The 24,185-nt window shown below is 41.0% G+C and overlaps 1 protein-coding gene across 1 annotated transcript in view; it reads right to left on the reverse strand.

Moving 5' to 3' along the window:
* Positions 1-24,185, reverse strand: part of DDX46 (DEAD-box helicase 46) — a gene marked incomplete in the record, with an annotated part of 2,009,097 nt that overhangs the window by 1,561,334 nt on the left and 423,578 nt on the right. The window contains 1 exon segment of the mRNA XM_044069232.1: positions 20,104-20,279. Coding sequence (XP_043925167.1) covers positions 20,104-20,279 — 176 coding nt within the window.

Genomic DNA, 24,185 nt, shown 5'->3' on the forward strand with positions numbered 1-24,185 from the left:
TCAAATGAAAGAGGCATTCAAACTGGCAGAACTTACATAGGCGTAGAGACCAACAATCTAGAGATGTGTTCAGACTGGTGGCAAAGAAGTTCAGAGGATGGTATGTCCAGATATCACCTCCGCCCTATGCTATGCGAGGAGGATATGTGTGATGTCTGGCGTACCTTAAAGCAATAGTAGGCTTCGGTATAATGGCTATCGAGCTACCCCACAGAAGGGAATCCCATAGGTTAGGAATAGTGCAACAGTGAATATAAGAACATCAGCTGTTCCAGTCTAGGGAGAAGCAGTATGAACCAAAAAAGGTGGGTTATTTCCCAGCTTAATGTCATTACTAATGAATAACGAGACCACTCTACTTCAAGTCTTCACATGTAGTCCCCAAGAGCAGTCTACCAATGTCCTCTTGGTCCAACCTCTGTACTGCTCAAGGCCCTTCCTCCTTTCCTGCTGCGACAATTACAATCTGTCCAGCCTCGCTCTTGCTGCATTATATTTTTAAGCAAAGGGCATAAGCTCCTTGAGTAAGAGTCTTCTGATCTCAAAACTCATTGTTCATTTGTTGTCATATCCATGGTCTCAGCAGCTTAACTATTCCAAGACTCCACTGCTTCGTTATTTCTAAAAACTCTGTTGTCTCCTCTGCTACCTAAATGATTTGGCACTCTGTAGAAAATACCTTCAATATTGCTGGATACACAAGTTATACTTTAATAATTTTAATTTCCAGAACCTTTTGGCTGGGATGAATATGTCTTACTGTCAACAGCTTTGAGCAGAGTAGTCCTACTCTATCAGTATGTAGATGTTTCTATACGTTAACTGCAGCCCCAGTGCCTTGACCTCTGCAAATATTTTCTCTTTATGATTATTTGCCTGGTGGCCACTAGATTATAACATTATTTTTTTCAGCTACTGCTTTTTTTTTCTCTGATAACATTTCTACCACTTACACTTGGTTCTTAATTTCTCTTTATTTTTATTTATTTTATTTTATTTTACATTTGTTAACCGGGCTAGTCTAACTGGATGTATTTCCATTTTCAGTAGAGGCCCGGGGAGAAAAGCTCCACATAGAGATAAACACAGTTACATGATATACAAAAATTTAGCTGTGGTAAAAAGGAGAAGGAGGTGGGGATATGCAAATATGCAGAAACACATCATAGGATTCAATACTAACATAACATAAAAGGATTCATCATTCTCACACAATAAAATTAAAAAATGACACTTATTTCACATTATTTTATAGGAAGGTTATAGAAGGAGAGTAAGAGAGAAAAGAGAAATATTCAAAATGAAAAAAAAGTGAGTAGATCCGAAAAATCTATGCTTTCAGTAAAAAGAAATGCACCTAAAGGAGGAGAAGGATATTAGAGAGTTAGCACTTATAAAGTGATGGAAGTAAGGCTTGTAGAAGAAAAAGGATGAAGGAGAGGGAGAGGGAGGAGTGGAGGGATAGTAGGGAGATCTAGTCGGGGTTACAGCAGGGACATAACCATTGCTTTTTCAGGTAAGTTCTGAGTTTTTGTTTGAACAGAACAGGAGTTGGAATAGAAGTAAGTTCAGTAGGAAGTTGATTCCAGTGCTTACCAAGGGCATTAGAGAAAAGGGAGTCACCAGCAAGGTTGTTGGATTTAGTTAAAGTTACTAGTAGTTTACTGTAGGAACTAAGTGAGTTCAGGTTAGAGTAGGGGTCAGAAGTTTGGAAAGTGCAGGAGTGTTATTAGGTTGATAGAAAGCTCTATGGACAAAGGAAAGTTGGGAAAGAAGCAACATATTTTCTAATTCTAGCCAGTGAAGTTGCTGAAGGTTCAGGCAGTGGTGGGTTCTAAATTGATTGCCAGTCACAAATCTAGCAATACTATTATATGTGTTAGCCAATTTTGAGAGATTGTTTTTCTTCAGGTTAGTGTAAATTGGTGAGGCATAGAGAAGAGTTGAAATAAGGTGAGAGTGGGCAAGAGTAGCTTTGGCTACCAGGGTTAAGAATGTTCTAATTCTGTAGAGGGAGCCCAGTTTTCTGTTTACAGTTTTAATGGTATTATTGATGTGACAATCATAGGTAAGGTTGTTGTCAATCATGACTCCTAGCAGTTTGGTAGTGGAGTCAGCTGATATTAGGGTGCCATTAATAGATGAGATGGAGAAATCTAAAGTGGGGGACCTAGTAGTAGGTTTAAAGAGGAGGAGTTTTGTTTTTAGCATTTAAAAGTAGGCAGCGTTTTAAGAACTATGCTTCTACTGTGTGGAATACATTTTGAGTAATAGTTTGTAGCTCTGAAACGTTTTTAGCTGAGCAAATAAGAGTGGAGTCATCGGCATATTGTATACATGTAGCTTGTGGAATAGCTGCTTGTAGGTCATTTATAAAAAGGGAGAAAAGAAGAGGTCCAAGAATAGAGCCTTGTGGGACACCAAGAGAAACTGGAAGGAGAGAGGAGAGTTGGTTATCCCAGAGGACTGCCTGTTTCCTGTTAGTGAGATAGGAAGTAAACCAGAGGATAGCCTTAGGTTCTAAAGCAAGAGATTCTAGGATTTTTATGAGGAGGGGGTGGTTAACCATGTCAAAGGCTTTGGACAGGTCAATAAAGAGTGCAGAAGAAAGAATGTTATTATTGCGGTTTGTGTTTATGAAGTCAGTAAAGGAAAGAAGAGCAGTGGTAGTACTGTGAAAAGGCCTGAAGCCGTGTTGACAGGGAGTTAGAATGTTATTTTTAGTTAAGTAGTTCATTAGCTGGTAGTGAACACATTTTTCCATGATTTTTGCTAGGGGAGACAGGAGTGCTATAGGCCTGTAATTAGAGTATTCATTGGAGTTACTTCCTTTATGTAGGGGTATAATGTGAGATTTTCCAGATGTCAGGTATGGTACCTTCATTGATAGTTCTATTAATAAGGATGGATATGGGACAGGCTATAACCTTAGCTGCTTTTTGGAGGTATTCAGATGGAAGTTGGTCAGCCGATGGGGTACATGGTTTAAGTTTTTGGATACATTTTTGGATGAAGGTGGTGGAGATAGGTTGTAGAGTGAAGGTAGGTTGAATAGAAGCTGCTTGAGCAGGGATGCTAGAATTGTCAAAGGAAAGGTGGGAGGCCAGAGAATTGATGGTATTGGTGAAGGAGGAGTTGAAAGCATTGGCAGTTTCATGGGAAGAATTGTTTTCGGATCCAGAGGAGGGAGAGAGGTGGGTAGTTTGACTGGGGTGAAGAAGTCTATTCAAGGTTGACCAGAATCTTTGGGGATTATTATGATTAACTTGTTGGAGGTTACTATAGTAGTTTTTTTTGTCTGAAATAATAGCGTTTTTAGTACTATTTCTTAAGTATCTGAAGGTCTGTTGATCAGAGGGAGATTTACTAGTTCTCCATTTTATCCAGGATTTGTTTCTGAGTAGCATTTTGTGCCTTGTTTCCTTAGATAGCCAGGGGGCGGGTTTAGTTTTGACTCTGATAGTTCTTTTTGGCGCATGATTATCTAGGATTGATAGGAATGTGGTGTTAAAATATTGAACTGCTTCTTCTAGAGGAAGAGTTTTTAGAGGTATCCATTTGCAGGCATTTAGTTCAGTGCTAAATAGGGTGGGGTTAAAGTTTTTATTACTACGAGAGGTTGGGATGGTAGGGGCATTAGTAGCAATGTTCTTCTTTCTTATGATATAGGTTAAGTTGTGGTCGCTAATGTCATCTGGCAAAGTGCCGGTTTGATATTGTAGCTGTGATTTATTAACAAGAATCCAATCTAGTATACTTTCTTTGTTGTTAGGTTTATTAATTCTAGTGGAGGTATTTATTGTCTGAACCAAAAGGTGGGTTATTTCCAGCTTAATGTCATTACTAATGAATAAAGAGACCACTCTACTTCAGTCTTCACATGTAGTCCCCAAGAGCAGTCTACCAATGTCCTCTTGGTCCAACCTCTGTACTGCTCAAGGCCCTTCCTCCTTTCCTGCTGCGACAATTACAATCTGTCCAGCCTCGCTCTTGCTGCATTATATTTTTTAAGCAAAGGGCATAAGCTCCTTGAGTAAGAGTCTTCTGATCTCAAAACTCATTGTTCATTTGTTGTCATATCCATGGTCTCAGCAGCTTAACTATTCCAAGACTCCACTGTAGTTATTTCTAAAACTCTGTTGTCTCCTCTGCTACCTAAATGATTTGGCACTCTGTAGAAAATACCTTCAATATTGCTGGATACACAAGTTATACTTTAATAATTTTAATTTCCAGAACCTTTTGGCTGGGATGAATATGTCTTACTGTCAACAGCTTTGAGCAGAGTAGTCCTACTCTATCAGTATGTAGATGTTTCTATACGTTAACTGCAGTCCCAGTGTCTTGACCTCTGCAAATAGTTTCTCTTTATGATTATTTGCCTGGTGGCCACTAGATTCTAACATTTTTTTTTTCAGCTACTGCTTTTTTTTTCTCTGATAACATTTCTACCACTTACACTTGGTTCTTAATTTCTCTTTAGTTCCATTAGCAGTGAAGTGGACTATTATCAGTCTTACCATTCTTTGTGATGTACAAAAGATCCAAGCTATTTGATGCCCCCTTTCAACTTTGCCAGCTGTTTGGTGATAAAGTCCTTGCAGTCTCTGCCTTCCACATTCCCTGGTACACCACTAATCCAGACATTTGCACACTGCAATCAATCTAACTCAATCAAGGTCACTTCCATCTATTCTATTTCATTTTGGCATCTACTGCTGCATGTTTGGTGTTTAGTAGCTTACTTTGCTGGATTGCACTTTGCAAATAAGTCAGAATGGTTATTCACTACCTCTGCTACCACATGGATGGCTTTACCGGCATCCTGATGTGTTGTCTGAGCCTCACATTAATTTTTTTAACCTCCACAAAGACATCTCCAAGTCTGACTTCTCTCTCCTTTTCAGAATCTCACTTGCTGCTGGATACTGTATTGGTAGCCATACTCACTGTGCACTTTGAATGGGGAAGGTGATGTTGCAACTGAACTAATTGTACACTTTTTTTTTTTTTTTTTTTTTAAACATTTTCATTGGTCATTAAACAGACTGATCTCCTCTTAAATTCCTTATCTGCACTAATTTCCAGTGCACATACTGAAACACTGGACACAGTGCTGTTTATGCTGTTAGCACCAAACTGCAAATCAGAACTGTATTGGCTTTACTAACTTAAATAACTTTTTACACAGAACTTCATAGACTATCAATGCATTAATAAACATGAGGAAATTTCACTTGAATAACTGCCAATTTGACTGTATATGCATCATTTTTTTCTGCTACTTATCTTGATGGAATCAATGGAATTGAAAGAATGAATACAGATAGCCTAGTAACCTCCTACGATCCTATCAACCCCAGAGGCCATTTCAAGCCTAGTCGTTTCATCGCAATATAACACCATAAATACTCTAGTCAATACCCAGGATTGTATTTAATAATGACTGCTCATGTCCAGGAGGGCTGTGGGCGCTATTCCTGGTAAGAACTGAAGGTGCCCCATCCACTCGTCCAGGTTCCTTTTGAACAGTGTCATAGAGGTGCTCTGTTTCACAAATGGGCAGCCTACTCCAAAGACAAGGCAGTTGCTGGGAGACAAACCTGTCTCCCCAGAATGTCCTATTCAAGTTGCAGGCCATATTTAGGTCCCTGGACCAGGTAGCTCTAGCCCAGTTTGATTTACGAATGTGTAGCAGATTCATTAGGTTTGGGTTGGAGACTGCTCTGTAAGCCAGGCATAAATCCCTCCTAAGAAGTCTATACAATACAGAGTATAGTGACAGGCCTTTAGTTGTTCTGTATAAGGCACGTGCTGGAGTCCCTTGATAATCTTTGTTAGAAACCTCTGAGGTCTCTCCAATTGCTGCAGGTGCTTTGTACAGTACATGCCAAAAGGGGCGTTATACTCAATAATGGGCCTGATTAGTGACAAGGATGGAGGGGTTAAAATCTTCTTTGCTCTACAGGTGATGCCTTTGCTAGTGAACTGTGCTATGTAAAAGGCTGTGTCCTTACTACAGTAGACACATGGTCAAAGTTAAGGTTGCAGTCTACTTGTGATCCCAGACTCCTTACCACTTTATTGGTACATAAGGTATTGTTGCTAATTTGATAGTGTGAAGGGACATTGTTTTTACCAAAGGGAATGATGATGCATTTCTTTGCATTCAGTTTGAGACTGTGACTAAGACACCAGTCATTGGTCTGCGTAAGACTCTTCTGAAGTACACGACATCATTTGAGGATTCAGCAACTGCACCCAGTTTGCAGTCGTTAGCAAACTTGGTCAGCCACAGCCCCTTATTTTGACCTGAACTTCTGAGAAGTATATACCACATAGTAGGGGGCCCTTTGTGGCACTCTGCTGGTGACAGGTCTGCTGTTTGATGTGGAGCCACCCACCTTGATCATGCATGACCAGTTTGTGAGCAAGTCAGCAACCCATCTTACAACAAAGAGGTTTACATTCAGTTTGCCAAGTTTATCAGTAATGCCCAAGTGTGGGACTGTGCTGAAGGGCTTTGCCAAGTCGAGGTATGCGGTGTGTACAGAATTGCTCTCAATGGCCCTGGTCACATTTTTGAAGAAATCTACTAGGTTTAACAGGCAGGATCTGCCCTTGATGAAGCCAAACTGGATCAGATCCAGGGTTTCAAGGTCGCCTATGTTTTATTTATAAGGTCCATGATGATACCTTCCATGGCCTTACAGATGAGGCTGGTCAGACTTATGGGTCTATAATTCCCCAGGTCTGCTGCTAAGACACCTTTGTGGAGGGGAGTAACTGTTCTCCATTCCACAGGAACAAAGCCTGTGGATAGGCTATGATAGAATAAGGTACTGGTGATGCTAGTTCATGTTTTAGATTGCTTAGAATTCAGCTCAGGATGCTGTCTGGTCCCACAGAGGCTGTTTTTTTTTTTTTTAGACAAGGCTTTAATGACCTGCTCTTCGGATATGTAGGGTGGGGTGGGAGGGGGGGGGGGGAGTTGAGGGCAAGGTTTGTGATAAGTTTTGAGGGGATAGAGGAGTGAAATTTTCACCAAATCTGTCCGCTAGCAGGTTTACTATCTCTACAGGATCAGTGTGTGTAATACCATTAGTCACCAGTTCTCTACAAGCTTGGGTCCTACCTTTTAGGCTACGTGCATAGCTGTAAAAGGCCTTATGGTTATCCTTTGATTTGATTGATGGGTTTTTCTCAAAGTTACCCTTAGAAGAGTTGACATGTTGTCTTATTTGCCTGCTGAGGAGGGTGCTTTGTCATTGTTGGGGCCTCACCTTAGTCTTCTTAGACAGCAACATTTTGTGTTTTTGTAAAGGTTCTTGATGCTGGATGTCTACCAGGGTGGCTCGTTTTTACTTGAGTCTATACACTTATACAAGTGATTGTACAGGGTTTCAGTGTAAGCCCTTAGTGAGTTATGATGTTGTGCCAGTTCGAAGGTGACTGATTTGTGGTCAGATTTAACTAACGAGGGTCAGACAGTTGCAGTAGTGCTTCTGTTTGTCATGTTAGTGAAGACCAGATCTAGCATATTTGTTCTTCCTGCTGGGGTTTAAACAATTTGTTCCAGAGCATTTCAGTTAGCAAAGTCAAGGAACATTTGCGCATGTGAGTTATGACTACAGTAGGTTTTCCAGTTGATGGTGGGATAATTGAAATCCCCCATGACCAGAGTGTTCGGCAATATTTGGATTGACTCTAGTTTATTCAAGGAGGCCTTGTGTGCATCATGATTCATGGAGGGAGATCTACAACAAGCTATGACTTGAATGGGGGTCTTAGCCACAGTAATCTGAACTTGGAGTAACTCCATGGAGTTGTCCAGTCTAACTAGTCAGGAGGTGAATTTATCTATAACATAGACAGAGACACCGCCTCCTTTAGTTCTCACACATTTATCTTGCGGTTTGAAGGTGTTGAAGGCATTGTAGCCTTGCAAGGCCGGAGTGGGTACTCTCTGAAGCCTTGAATCAGGTTTCCATGACTGCACAAACATCTACATCTTCTAGTGATAGAAGTGCTTCCAGGGTATGCAGTTTTTGGTTTAAGATCCGAGCATTTAGCAGCATAACCCTTAATTTATGACTGGAAATTTTCACATCAGCAATTTTGTTTTTGAGACTTTGCCTAAAAAAGGCACTATGGGGGAGGCAAGAGCCCTTGCCAGCAGCTGAAAGCCTAGTGGTGCCACATGCAAACTGTCTCTGACAAAGCAGGAAGGATTGTCAACCAAGTCATCCCAAGTTGAAAGAAACTAGACCCCCTTTGAATGACACCAAAAACTTAACCAATTATTGAAATCAATAATTCTTTTGTTTACACTGTGGCATCATTCTGCCTGCGGTGGTGGTGCTGCGGTAGCGTTGTCGCCTCACAGTAAGACGCTGTCCAGTTAGATTCTCAGCTACAGCGTCTTCTGCGTGCAGACATGCGTGAATGGGCGTACCTTCATTGAAGGTTGTGCATCAGGCCTGGCATGCCAGTGGTAAAAATCAACTGCCAATCATTAGCGGACCGGAGTTCCGCTGTGGCGACCCCTAACCGGGAAAAGCCGAAAGACACAAACTGTGGCATCATTCTAGGTGAGGGTAATATTCTGCTCAAGGCTAGGGATATATACTTGTCTGGGACACATACTCAGAGTTCAATCATGCCAGTCTTCATATAGTCCAGTGAGGTACATCTCAGAATGTTCACTCTAACATGAACTATGACAGAGTCATTATGGTAGTTGTTGCCGAGAGGCCTAACTGCATGTGTAATCTGATGAATCCTGACACCGGACAGGCAGTTGACTGTGACTTTCTCCTTATCTAACCTGGTGAGTGGGACACCCGTGCGTCTCACTATGGGGTGTCCAATGATAAGAAAATTTGCTTTTTGAGTGTTACGCCTCAAGGACTTAGTAGGTAAGACACTGGTGCTGCTATGTGCCTTGGATGCTGTGGGAATGGTGTTAGCTGAAGCAGTCTTGTGTTTTGGAGGTCTCTGGTGTTTCAGTAGAGAACTCCCACATATATAGACTTATGTGCTGGATGCATACTATGTGTAGTGGTACTATGTTTCCAAGTAGTGGTGGGTAAGTTGACAACCTCTTCTATGCTATTTTGAATGCGAGAGAGCATGGGTTTAAAGATTCTTGTTGTAGATACATCTCTCACACTCTGTACTGGAGTGCATTATTAGTAGAGGGTTGTCAGTGTACATGACGCAGTTGCTACACTGCCTCAGGAAATCCAAGTCGAACAGGCTGACAGGAGAAAAAGTACAGTTTTGTACCTACCATAAATGTAGATGTCCGAGAGGAATGCATCTGCAGTCTTTACAAATGGGTTGTCCTGTCGTCAGGCAGCCCTTCGGTCGGCCGGATTCCAAAGTCTGGGTCTGGCTTCGGCTGGAGTCGCACTTCACCAGACGTCATCGCGGCAGTTATTCGGGTATAAAGGCATCAGCCGACACCATTTTCCTCAGTGTTTCTTGCCCCAGATGCCAGGTGCCCTCTTTGGAGCTAAATTTGTAGGCACCCCTGGAATGGTTTCTGCCTCTAAAGCGCCTATTCCTGCCTCTTTGTGCCTTAGAGGATTCCGGAAAGGACCAATTCTTGGAGGGCCAGTTCCTGCTAAACCTTGGAGGTTGAACTTGTAAGAAATCTTTCACTGTTTGCACAGATTTTGCTTTCTCTTCCATCTTTTTTAGTACCTGCTGTGCAGGGGAACCAAATAAATTGACCTTGTCCATTGGTGCATCCAAAAGCTTAGATTTGACATGGTCTGGTAGTGCCTGTTCTTTCAACCATGCATGCCTCCTGATAACTGTGCCAGTCATGGCTGATCTAAAGGAAGCCTCCAGTGCATCATAGCCACATTTTAAAGAATGGTTACTAACCTGCTGTATGTTATGCACCATTTCTTGAACATACTTTTTATCTAAAGATTCTTCAGAGGACAGCTTTTTAGTCAACTGGTCAAGCATAAACTCTTGATATTGAATCATATGATCTTTACTCCTCTAACCCCCAGTTGGCTGCTGTGCATTCCCTGGCTCTTGGCGTTTATCCTAAAGCTTGTGATAGCCATCCTGCCTACCCTACTGAATTTTGAATTCCTAAAATTACATACAGAAGCTCAACTGGACTTTCTTTCAAGTAAGGAACTACCTTCGTTTCAGCAAGGAACATCCTGGAACATGATCCAACCCACATCCTGCTCTACCCTACTGAATTTTGTGATCCCTTTGATCCTATAAATTTTGACAGAAGCCTCTCCAACTAAGGACTTTCTTTCAAGTAAAAAAACTTCATTTCCAACCAGCAAGGAACTTGTCCTGGAACATGATCCAGCATCCTGCGCTCTACCCTACTGGTGCCAGTCCCTACCGAAGGCCACAATGCCCAGAAGCAACAACTAAGGACTTTCTTTCAGTTTTAAACTACCTTTCCCTCCCAGCAAGGAACATCCTGGAACTTGTGATCCAGCCATCCTGCTCTACCTAGCTGGTTTTGATCCCTACTGAGGCCACAATACAGAAGCCTCAACTACAGGACTTTCTTTCCAAAAAACTAAACTACCTTCGTTTCCCAGCAAGGAACTTGTCCTGGAAGTATATGTTACTCCTAACGCGTAATACTTCAGGTAGTAGATACCTATTGGTAGTCGCAGTGTGCCTCCTGCCAGGTGCAGCTGCAGCCAATACTCCCCTACCAGCCCCTTTGGTGTCCTGTGAACAACCCTCCCCTCCCTATGTTTCTATGCCCCATCTATCTGTCACTATCTCTTCCTCCTTGTGCAGTACTAAGACTGTGTTTCATTCCTAGATACTTTCCCTCCTTTTCCTCTCCTCTTACTGATACTACGACTGTTGCTTTTCCTAACTGCCCACTGGCTGGCATACAATCTTCCTCTACTGTGGCTCTCCCCGCCCTCCTCCTCGTCTCCCTTGCTCCCCTGCCTGTGCAACCCTCTCATCTGCTATCTCTCATTTGACTGCCTATCCATTTTGTCTTCCACTTAGCTTCTTACCCATCAATCCTTCACATCTCTTCTATCTATAACACTGTAATCCTTCCATATCCCATACCCATAACTACACTTCTGTAACTTTCTTTCCACCTACATCTCAGTAAACTTACCTTCTGTTGACTTCTCTTTTCTGATTGTTTTCCACCACTCTCCTTCTGCTCTCTCTCTTTCTTTCACCTCACCCATTCCCTTCCTCAGACTCCTCTCTCCTTGTCTGATTCCTGGTTCCTAACTCCTTCCTTATTCACTACATTCTGTACCTCTTCCTGTTACCTTGCCTCTCCACAAGCCTTTCCTCTGGCACCACTCAGTCTGTAATCCTTTCTCAGTCTCCTGCCACCTTTTCCCCCTTGCCTGCACTTCACTTCTCTATACCATACCTCAGCCCCCAGTGGCGCCCCCTTCTCTGGTGAATTTGTCTTTGCCTCTAACCCCGAAATGTAAAGTTTGTTTTCACCTCCTGCTGTTATTTAAGGCATCTCAGTGCATGTGTGTAGTGCATATGTTTATGCTGTCAGGCAGTGCAGAATGCTGTTATGTTTTTCCCAGCCTCGCTCTTGTTTCTGGATGCTCTAATCTTGAACTTATAGCCATTAGAATATAGCTTAGTGTTACTTTTATTGTTAAACCGTCTTGATAATGGACTTTAATCTCAGCAGTACTGTATTGTAGTGTGCTTTTGGTGTGTGTGGTTGTATGTTTCAGATGCTCTAAGTGCGGCGCCTATCTGCAACAAGCGAGCCTCTTAGTGACTATCTCACAGCTGTTTTTTACATTTTACTTTTCGTTTTGCCTGATCTTACTCACGTATAGATGCGCGCGTAGCATAGAGTGCTCTGCTTGGAGTTAACTGCATAGCCTTTAGTTGCTTTTCTTATGTTTATTTCATGTTGTCTTGATAAGCTTTTGCTGTATTGATCTGGGTTCTGCGGTTTGACTACAAATGCAGCTGTATGAATAAGCTAGTATTGCTTTCGTTAAAGAAGCATTTGGTTGCTAGTTTCCTGCCTTCATTACCGTTACTAGTTATTGTGAATTACTTTGTTGCCTGTATAACATGTGTCGCTGAAATATTTAAAGTTAGGTGGATATTTATTTGCCATTTGCAAAAAGCAGCTCACCAGCTACTGACTGAGCAGAGAAGGCATAGTCATTATGGGGTCATATTTATGATTTTGGAACTGTCTTTTCTTACCTCTCTACCTGGTTGTATCATTGCCTAAAGCTTATTTTTGTATAAGTATGTGTTTGCTACTGTAATGCGAGCTGGATTTAAGAAGCGTTCTGCAGTGGAACCTTCAGCTTAGCAATTGGAAGGTGTCTGACTTAGCAAAAGCTTTTAGCTGTATCATTAAAAGCCAATAGATTTTATCTACTAGTCTCTTACCAAGAAGGTTCTGAGAAGTGCTGAAAATCAGTTTCAATGCTACAGTAACCAATTGGTTTGTTCAGATATTATGAGCAAGGTTTAGGTTCTGCCTTGTCTGTGTAAACTGCTCTGTAGAGGCTTTTATTTTCCTAGGTCCTGTTTTACAACCCACATAGACCCTACCCGTCTAAAGTGCTACTATATCTAACTGCTTAGCAAACCTGTGCAACCCTAAAGTATACTTTGGATGTTAACTGTGGATAACCTGTTTTGTGATGCATTTGAACTTGGTAGGTTTTGTCTTAGGCTCACTATGTCCACTTATCCTAACTTATTAATTGCTTTCCTGTGATATCACTAGTTTAATATCATGTTGCTACTAAAAACCTCTTTGGATGTATATCATATTGATATAATCTAACATGTGCATTTCTCTGCTTTAGGTTTATATATCATCCTAGTACTATTATTTTTGTAAGCTAATGCATATCTTGTCTGCCTTGTACATAAGGCTCACTATACTGCATTATCCTGTTTTACTCTCCTTTGCATAAGTTTATCACTGATCCATAATCTCCTGCTCTACCCTACTAGTTTCTATCCCTGCCGAATCTATGCTAATCTAACGCCTCAACAGGACTTTCTTTCACCTTTTAAAACACCTTCGTTTCCCAGCAAGGAACTTGTTACATAAGTATGTGTTACTCCTAACTTTGTAATACTTCAGGTAGTAAGTACCTATTAGTTTGTGTTCTCCCTACTGAATTTTGTTAGCCTGCGGAAGGCCAGCCCTACCCCTCTTTGGTGTCCTGAACAACCTCCTCCTATCTATTTCTATACTTCACTATCACTTGTCCTGAGTTTCTTATTACTGTTACTAAGACTGTGTTTCATTCTAGATAACTGTGTCCCTTTGTATGTGTTACTACTGATACTTTCAATACTTGTTGCTTTTTCCCTAACTGCCCTGGTGCACACTCCACAATCCTCCCTGTCTCTTTGCTCCGCCTTCTCTCCTCCTCTGTCAACCTACTCCTCTCATTGCACCTCTAGACTCCACCTCTCCCCACTATCTCATTTGACTGCCTATCCACCTTTTTATCCCACTTAGCTTCTTGCCATCTCAATCCTTCACCTGTAACCCTATCCTATCCAACTGCTTAATCCCTCCATATCATGTTGCTTCCTGTCTTCCACTCCTTTCTCTTCCCTACAACTCTCTGCACCTCTTCTGCTTCTGCTCTCTCTCTTTCGTGATTGTTTTTTCACCACTCTTTCTGTCTTCCTGGAGAAACCTTCCCGCTCAATTTAGCCTCTTAGACTCCTCCATTCCCCTACCCTGCCCCAATTCCCACCCCGCCATACTTCACCCTACCTACTTTTTTATCCAACTGTAATCCCTCCATATCCATACCCGCACCTACCCAATCAGGTGCTTTCCTTTCTTTACCAACCCCACATCTCTTATCATACCACACCCAACTTTCTCTCCGCCTCCTCCACACTACCTCTTAAAGTCTCTTCTTTAGTGGTTCTTCTTCCTTCTATTTTCCTTTACACACCCTACCCAGCTAACCTACATCCCCCCCACATTATCTCTCCCAATATACTTTCAAATAACTATCTATTTTCATGCCTCCTCTTGTGATTACTCATCTCCCTAACCTCCTATGAACACTTCCCTCTACTCTTGTGCTTCCCTCTAAGCACCTCTTCTACACTAACCTCATTAAATCTTCCTACCATACCTTCCTACATATTTCCTTTCTCCCTCCTTCTTGCTTACCTAGCTAAGTAAACAAAAGAAATAAAAATATATTGACATCCTGCATAAATCTTCCCTACCATACCTATTCTTATATCTTTCAATCACTATTAACTGGGGACATTCACTCCCCCTGGCCCAAATAGCACAAACACTAATAGTTATAATGCGCTAGAATAACATTCCTATATCATCAAACATATCACACTCTCACCGCAGCTCATACCCTAACCGTAGCATTTGTAAGATCTCTTCACCACCCATGCACAGATGTTCACCAAAAGATATCAAATGTTTATCAACAACTATACTAACACCTACCATTAAGGATAATCTTATTACCCCTCCTGGGTATAATATCTTTAAGACTGGACCGTAAAACACCAAGGGAGGTAGGCGTAGATATCTGTAAACTTTATTACAAAAAGACAAAGATAAATCTTAACCTTATAGGAATTACCAACAGAAGTAATCAGCTCTTTCTTGGGAAATCAACCCTAATAAAAAGCTATTAACATAATCCATGTATCTCCCCAGAAATAACATTAACACTCTAGATCTTATCCTGAGCTTGCTAATAAACCGCTAAGTAAGAAACTCAAGTAGTTCTAGGTAGCTTTCTTGGTTGAGGTTGTTTTAATATTATAAGCCTACATCCCTAATAAACCTATGTAAGCCTCTCAGCTCGATAACTGTCAACAACCTTGATAAATCCAACCATGAATCTGCTTCTGGAGCTGGATTCTCAAATTAAATAGTATAAACAACAAACCTACCAGTCTAGTACGCCAGATCTCTCCAAGTGACGTGCACAACATGTCATTAGACACAATCCAACAACCACCTTACCTGCCACATGAAGACACACAGTACAAAAAGACTTTAACTCAAGAACATTTTTCTAGCTGATCTAAAATGTTGTGGTCCTCATTGAAATCATCTTCCCCTTAATGGCGACAGTAGATTTACCACCACCTACATTAAGATCAAATTCTAGACCAACATGCTTTAACTTCATTACCATCAGAACCAAATCAAAGTAGCACCCTGGCCAACTAATAATACTAGGCCCTTATGTGCCATTAAATCATAGTCAAAATATTTTCACTAAAAATAAAACAACATGCACAAAATTTGAAACTTGAAACAGCACTAAAGAGAGCTATCCTGACCGACACTAAAACTATGCCTTCAGCTGCGGTTAAACTAATAAGGAACCTAAAAATTCTGGGCCACTATTAATAATCTTCTGTATCAGGTCACTCCATTACACCTACAACCAGGAAGCCAACCCGAAAACCTAAAAAAACAGCAAATGACTTCAACTCATTCTTCACACTAATAATCAACACAATACTAGTCATCTATCTCCTGATAATCAAAATCAAAATCATCATTAAATCCACCTCCTACACTCAAACCTGAAAAAGAGCTTATCACATCATTGCTAAAAAGCCATTCTTCACCACCCTCCTCTGCAGGCAAGCTGCCTGCCGAATTCTTACACATAGGTGCCAAAGCCTTGGCCTACCCTAATCCACTCACAGTCAATGAATCTATAAAGAGGAATCTTCCCTCTATCTGGAGAAATATCTCCTTATCAAACACCACAATAAAGGGAGGAAACTCTAATGATTTTCTTAACTTTCGTCCAATAGCTCTTCTCTCACCAATACGCAAAATCTTGGAAAATCCCATTCACAACAGTATCTAATCACCTTCTCATAACAACACTTTCTAACTCCCAACATGCATTCAGACTCTCCACACAGGTACCACTACTGCTTTACTCTCATACTAACTCCATGCTAACCCTAACAATAACTATCTATCTTCCTCTGTCTTCATCGACCCTATCCAAAGCTTTTGATATGGTAAATTCTAAACTTTACTACATATCCAGACCCTCATGGCTCTTGATCATCTTCCTTTGGAAACTCTGCATCTTACCCACTAAATACGTGTAATAGCAATACTTTGAAAACTCACTTTCCTAATCCTTCTATCTCCTTAGATATGGTGAAAAGCTCTATCCTAGGCATATCCTACAATTTTCTATCTTTATTAATCTTGCCTTGTCTGCTATCATATACCTGTATACAATGTCACGGGCGACTCAACTATAATCTGCTCTATTCAACTCTCATAGAACTCCAGTCTCTTACTCAAAACCTATTCCAGACTCACAGACAATGGTTTCTCTTACATTCCTACTCCTCAACCCTTCAAGAAAACAAAACTATTACTTTTTGTCACCAATATAAATCTACTCCACATACTTTAATCTTACATCCACTGGCCGGAACCACATCTCTCCTGGCTTACATTTCGAAACTATTCAGTGCTATTAACTATTGATAATAACCTCAACTGACTCTATAATAACAACTTGCAAAATTAGTTAATAAAAAAAATAGGATCCCTTTACAGAATACTCCTTTCCTAACACACAGCAAGGTCCACCATTGCTAGATCTCACCTAATCTCCACTCTTCTCTATAGCTTCCCCCCCAAACACACTAATCTTTCCAAGAAACAACATGAAGAAACTAGAAACATCCTATTTAGTTTTAGCTCGATTATCTGGATCTCCTTTTTTGAACTCATCACTGCTTGAACCTAAAGAACTACACCATTGCTGAACACAACCACATCTCTCAACAGATCTTAATTGTATAAGATTCACTAATCTTTCCAAAAACAACAGCACTTAGAATATTTCCATACAACAACCTGCAAGCACTACATTCCTCAAATAAACTTCTAAACTCATCCTGCTTGAACCACAATAATGCAGCGTCAGTTTAAGACTCTTCTCTGTTGGAAAAACATAGAATAAACTACCCTCTGATATCACTTCTTTAACCTCTTTCAACTTTCCTTATTTCAACTAAGATTTACTGCAATAACCCTGACAACTAACCTGCACTAATCCTGACTAATGCCAACTCTTCTCTCTTCCATTACCCTTGTTAAAAAAAAAAAAAAAAAAAAAAAAAAAAAAAAACTTTATTTTTTATATTATCTGGTTAACCTGCTATGATGTCATGTGAACTTTTATGCCAATGTATTTTTATCTGATTATATTTTTTATTTCCTATCTTTCTTATGTAACCATTTATGCCTTTTTGTAAAAGTGTACAACTGATGGAGCTTTTCTCCCCGGGCCTCTACTGAAAACGGACATATATCCAGTTGGACTAGCCCGGTCAACAAATGTAAAATAAATAAAATAAATATGAAATTGGCAGTTCAAAGCTCTAGCTGACAAAGTAGCAGAGGTGTAAACTTTTTTACCCCATCTCTCTAAGGACCTGGATTCCCTTTCAGAGGGGAGGGGTTTTTTAGAAGAAGTAGCGGCTACAGCTTTAGGACCCTGGGAGATAGTCTCTGGATCTGCAAAAGGAGCCTTATATAAGTGGTGATGAGTGTCCGGGACCCTGTAGTACCTATTGGGCTTAGCAGGAGCCGGAGGTAAAGAAGCAGGAGCAGTGCAAGCATCATTAAATGCATCATCAACAACAGAAAGAACTGGGGGTATAGCTAAAGGCCTGTGCTGTGAGAAATGTAGAAAGGTCCTAAGCCTTTTTCTAGAGTCTGAGAAATCTTGGCCCTGCCACTGAAAATGTTCCCTCATAGCATGCAAGGTTTCCCCAAAGGAAAATTCCTCAGGAGGAGAGGCTGAAGGGATGGACTCCTCAGCATCAGAATCTTCGTAAGGAGAATAAGAAGCCTCAGGAGGGTCTGTATGTTCTGAGTCATCAGAGGAATCATCTGTGGATACTGGCTCAGGGGACTCTGCTCTAGGCCTCTTTTCTGGAGGAGGGAGAGAGGCCCTGTCTGGATGAGGCTGGGCTAGAGATGAGATCCTCAGCCAAAGAAAGCATGTGGGAGCTGGAGCTGGGCCTGTGAGAGGGGGGCTTGGCAGGCACAGGTTTTGATGCTTTGGCTGCTTTAGCCCTGGCAAAGGCCTTAATAGACATAGCTGGAGGAGGCCTAGCAGCTCCACGTGCAGGGGTTGAAACATCCAGGGGAATGGTGTCTGATAAATCCTGTGAAACCGCAACAGAAGGTTGGATTTCAGAAGCCGTTTCTACCAGGTTAGAAGAGGCCTCGGTAGAAGGCAAGATATCGGCTGAAGAAAGAACCGCTTGCTCGGTTTCGGCCGAAACCGAGACACTCGTGGTTTGCTTAACCGCGGTTTCGGCCGAAACCGCGGACCGCGAGTGTCGGTCCTTTTCTTTGCGTTTTTGGTAATTTGCGTAGTCGAGGATCCGGCGGCATAATATAGGCAAAATCAGAGCCGAAAATCTGTTCAGCAAAGTCCGACCGACGTCTAAGCGTCCGTCGGTTAAAAGAAGCATAGGCTAGACAAGCTGCTACGTCGTGGTCTGGGCCTAAACAATGTATACAATAGGAGTGGAAATCTTTATGAGGTATTTGTTTCCCACAAGATAAACAGTTATTAACTTTCTCTGACATTGGCTGAGGCAAGAAAGAGTCCCCAACGGGGTACTTAGCTTTATAGAAGTCTTCGAAGTAGTATTCGGTAGTAGTAATCTCTGGATCTGACCGACCGGCACTTGCGAACAGCTTCTGCTTCGGGCGCCACGCGGCAAGAAAGACTGAGGAAAATGGCGTCGGCTGATGCCTTTATACCCGAATAACTGCCGCGATGACATCAGGTGAAGTGCGACTCCAGCCGAAGCCAGACCCAGACTTTGGAATCCGGCTGACCGAAGGGCTGCCTGACGACAGGACAACCCATTTGTAAAGACTGCAGATGCATCCTTGAAGGACATCAGCAGTAAACCAACTGTTCAGAATGCTATGTTTGAAGAACTATCACAAATGAGGGTGGCTTTTAGGACTGATCTAGGAGGTGCTCTGCAGTTGGATACTTCTGGGGGGTTTGGCTATTGGTTTAATAGGTCACAGCTCACTATCATACTTCTTAGATCAGAAATGTACTAAAGATGAGGACTACATTCATGTACTATGGCTGTATCTAAGGGAACATTTGTTGAAATTATCTGTCAGACTGTAAAACCGATGAGGGTGCTTACTCCAAGTCCTAGACCAATCACAGTTTACCAGACAGGTTCCAATCAGCACACTTCTTTCACAAGGGTGCAGAAGGGACCCTTCCAATCAAAGATGGCTTGGAAAATGTGCTCAGAATACAACAGCCACTACAAACATATCCAGATGCAGTAAACCTGTATCTGGACTATGCTACAGCTATCAGCTACACTAATCTAGGTGGAAAACACATTTTTTTTTTCAACAGCAGTGGGACACAAAGTTTTAAACAGCTAAAAACAGCATGGAAATACTAAATAATGTTTTAAACGGCAAACAAATCAGCTATTTAAAAACACTGCTTGCTGGGAAAACAGAACAGGCCAGATGCTTTGCAAACAGTGAAAAGTGGCAACAATTGCTTTGCAAACAGTGACACGGATAAGTACAATGCTATCTGTCCTTGCAGGTCATTTTAAGCCTATCCAATTTTCCTTTTTGTGCTCAAAATAATCTATCCCATTTGGTTATAGAATGGCCACACCCATACCATGGTTAATAATAATATATGCCCCCCAAAAGACAACTGGAATCATACCATAGATAAATTGAGGGTATCCATATGATAGATAAATTGAGGGTATCCATATGCAAGGGATGAAGCATTTAGGAGTTGCATCTCTCCATTAGTAGTACAGGGAGCAGTCCTGTGCTACATTTTCAGTTTTCCATCCACAGACATAAGTTGTGCTTGAAAATAGATAAGGATGAACACTGTTTTATGTGGAGTCTGTTCCATAGCAGCAAATCATGCATACAGTGCACTTTGTTGTTTTTCTAAATAAGCATTTTCTTAATTCTTAAGCTGTTTGTAAGGACACTGTCAGAATTTGCTGAACTTCATACAAACATGTCCTTACCTAAAGGACCTTCTGATTCTTCGAGTGCTCTTTGGTCCATGATATGTCTGTACATTGGTAATAAAAATGCAATAGTTTTTCCGCTTCCAGTTTTGGCAATACCAATTAAGTCTCGTCCACTCATGATAGCAGGTATAGCCTGCGCTTGGATTGGAGTGGGTTTCTCATACCCATGCCTAGAAAATGCAAAGAAAGTCATTTGATTAAAGACTACCAATAAATTATTTACACAGTGCTTACAGTAACAAAGACACACATGACAAACTCAAACTTTTCTTATTCATATTCAATACTTAACTACCACCACAGATTCTAGGCAACCAGCTAAGAATCCTGACATATAAATAATGGTTAAGCTAATAACAGACTTATTCTGTACATCTCCAAATTCTTCAAGAAGACTGAAACAAATACATTCTTCCTATATAAAATGATACATAAATGGAAACCCCTCAACAGGTACAAGCCAGAGTCATCTTTTCTTGTGCTCCAATTCAGCATTTGCTTCACTAAAACTCCTGCACTTGAGGGTACTGTATACCACAATGTCAAGCTTCACACTACAGGAGCACACACCCTTTTCAACCTGCCAATTAATCCCAAAATTTGAGTGAACAGTTTTCCTGAAGAAGAAGAAAAAAAACTTTGCACCTAAGCTGTTTACAAATGCTATAAATGTGTGTTTGCATGTTTATACAGTAGAGAGTCGATTATCTGAACATCGATCATCAGAAATGTCAATTATCTGAACACATCCTTCCAAAGTTTGTGGGTAAAAACAAAATGAAAACTCCAGCAAAGCTAGTAAAACGATGAAACAAGTCATGGGCAATTCAGTTTCGCCAATAGCTGAAACACCTGATGTTCATAAGGATCATTTGCATATATCCCATGTGCCTCTGATACAAGAGGTTTGGGAGGTCACTCAGTGGAACCTCTAGCTTTGCTGGAGTTTTCATTTTGTTTTTATTGATTGGTTTTTCAGTGACCTTCTCACTCATTGTTAAGTGTTTTGGTTAGGAAAAAATCAAAGTCTGAATATGTAAGTGTTATACATATTTGCTTGTGGGTGTTTTTTTAAGCTTATAGCCCACTCGTGTGTGAAACATATTCTTAAATGGCTGAAAAGCATGCAGAAAAATAAGATTTTTGCAGCTTTTTATCTGGTTCAATGTGTATTTGATGAACCGAACAGTCTGAATATCTAAACTACCCTAGGTCCCAATTAGTTTGGATAATAGACTTCTCCACTGTACTATGTGTACAGACGCACACATACATTGTGACACACAAAATCAGCAGACCTGTCACAAAATTAAATGATCGATAGGTGGAGCTAAAAAGAGTTGGAAGATCTTTTACATAAAGAGATGGTCTATAGCTGGAACATAAACAACCCAAGGAAGGGAAGTACTGCTCCAAAAAGAAAACAGAAGCTGGAAACAGAGATATTAGCCTCTCAACGTATAGCGGTTATGGAGGAATGGGGGATCTCATCCAAAAGACATGGGCTTTAGCCTCCCTCCTTAGGGTGAGAATGTTCTGAATTTTTGCACCCATAGATAATTTTTACACTTGCATGCTCTCTAGCTTAACTGAACATATGGAGCCTGAGGTAGGTGTGCAAAATCTTTAGTATACTGTCCAGATGTTAAATATCCTTGGTATGGTGCATTCCATATAACTTTAAGCCACTGTTGTGGTACGTTTACTTACACAACTGCACATTCTCAGCTCCTTGAGGAGCATAACATTTGGCAATGGTCTTCCTGGCTATCAGCTGATGCCACTACACGAGTTACCCTTCTAGTCAGAAAGCCTGTCTAGTAGGCGTTATTTTGCAACAGTTTGAGTATTTTAAAAGGAGTTTTGTACAAGACTCAGAGATGTGAGACCAGCTTTTCATCAAAAGGGAAGAATGTTTTTTATTTAAATGTTGCTTAAATATTTTAACTTATACTTATCTGTGTTGTACTTCTCTGGTTTTTGTTCATTTACCTGATTACATTTTATTAGTTTGTTCTGGGACCGTAGTCTTGCAGTTTCATCTGTAGTTGTGTGTTGTTGTTTATACATTATACAGCACTTCTATTTCCATACATAGGATTACATTTAACAGATAGCTGTATATGCATGACTAAAGTTGCATTACAGTGCCTTTCTCTTTACCTTGCTACTGCCCTTACTTGGTACGTACAACCTTGTTACTTGCTTACTGTTTTTTCCTTTGTTCTTTGATTCTGCTCCATCCCAGACTGAGGTATTAAGAAAGAAGTTACCTACTTAACATAACGTTCCATCTGTGTTGTCCATTTTCATTCTTCTTCAACTAATGGGTTTGGAGATCCAATCCTCAGATCCAACTCGGCCATTACTAAACCTTGTGGTAAACCAAGAACTCTCAAGCTTCTCCCTTACCCATAATGCACCAACCCCCAAGTTACCTCACATCTTGTTTGCTGAAGTCTAGCTAAAAGGAAATGTTTAATATGCATAAATATAGGAGATGTAAAACTGCATATGTTCAATACAGAAATAAACTACATATGGGGCTCAATATCAAGGACAATGCTGTCCCTCTAACAGCTTATTCTTCCAAAAGCTTGTGAACAGAAAGGATGGGGGTTGGTGGGCGGGGAGGTGAGGAAGAATGAAAACAGACAACACAGATGGAACGTTATGGTAAGTACATAACTTCTTTATAATAATTTACCAAGTAAGATACTTAAGATCACATTTAGCTGCTGGTTCAAAGGGGGAATGTATTACAGCTTGCAATACCAGACTGAGATCTCATGGGCGAGTAGAGTCCTTAAATGGAGTTTTCAAAAGTAGAGTGCCTCACAAGAAAGCTCTAGACAATTTGTGAGAGGTTACTGAAGAACCTTCGAATCCAATATGAAAATTTGATACTGCTGATAACTGAACTTTAATGGTTGAGGAACAAGCTCCTTTAGAAATTAAGGCTAAAAACTTGTGTACGTTATGTATAGGAGCTGAAAATAGTTCAACATAATTTTGCTGTGCCCAGTAAACAAATCTTTTCCATTTACTTGTATGAAGTTTTCTTGTTGAAAGTTTATGGTAAGATATAAGAATATGTCAGATGGGAAGACAGCATCAGTTGTCTGGCTATAAACTGAATTGGAAAAACCAGGCCATCAGCCTGAGATTTGAAACGAGATGGATCACACCCATTGGGTGAGACAGGAGATCTGGAGTCGGATCCAAGGTTGATGGAAGTAAGTGAGGCCACAGGAAAGGAAACCAAATCTGTAGAGGCCAGTACGGTGCAATAAGAGTATGACTTAGCTCTTCAACCGGATGGCTTTCTGTAGAAATTTTGGAATTACTGGGATTGGTGGGTAGGCATAAAGTAGACTGGGTGGCCAATCTTGAAATAGAGCATCCCTTGGTGAATTCCCCTGTGGGTGATTAGGGGAAAGTAGCTGCTGCAGTTGTTTAGGGGGGGAGAAAAAAGATCACAGCAAGGCTGGCCCCAACAAAGAAAAAACATTTTCATCATGTTCCTAATGAGAGAGTACTTGTGAGGTACAAAAATGCACCTGCTCAGTTTGCCTGATATCACACTGGACTTCCCCAGAATGTGCATTACTATGAGAAAGTGGTTGGATGAGACTGCACACTGCCACACACTCACAGCTTCTTGACACAAGGGGTATGATCCGGTCATTCATGTTTGCTGATGTACCAAACTACTGACATACTGTCCATTTGAATTGCAATTGTTCCCAAAGGGAGAGCATTTTGGAAGGTCTGTAATACTAAAAGCACTGCTCTCATCTTTAGGACATTGATATACTAACTAGGCCTCTTCAGGGGATTAACTGCCTTGGACCGATTTCCCCAGAAAATGCTGCCCCACCCCAACCATGAAGTGTACATAGTCACTATGGCCCTTGTGCTGAGGGGAAACAAATAGACGGATTTGTAGAACATGATCTGATTGAATCCACCACCCAAAATATCTCTTGCATATCTGGGTGATTCATATCAGAGTTGACATGGGTTGGTAAAATACTGACCACTGTGTTGCTAACATCCACTGGAGAATCCTCATG

Source organism: Protopterus annectens, chromosome 4.part0 (genome assembly GCF_019279795.1).
Source record: "Protopterus annectens isolate FY-2018-M chromosome 4.part0, PAN1.0, whole genome shotgun sequence".
In the NCBI taxonomy this organism is placed as follows: domain Eukaryota; kingdom Metazoa; phylum Chordata; order Ceratodontiformes; family Protopteridae; genus Protopterus; species Protopterus annectens.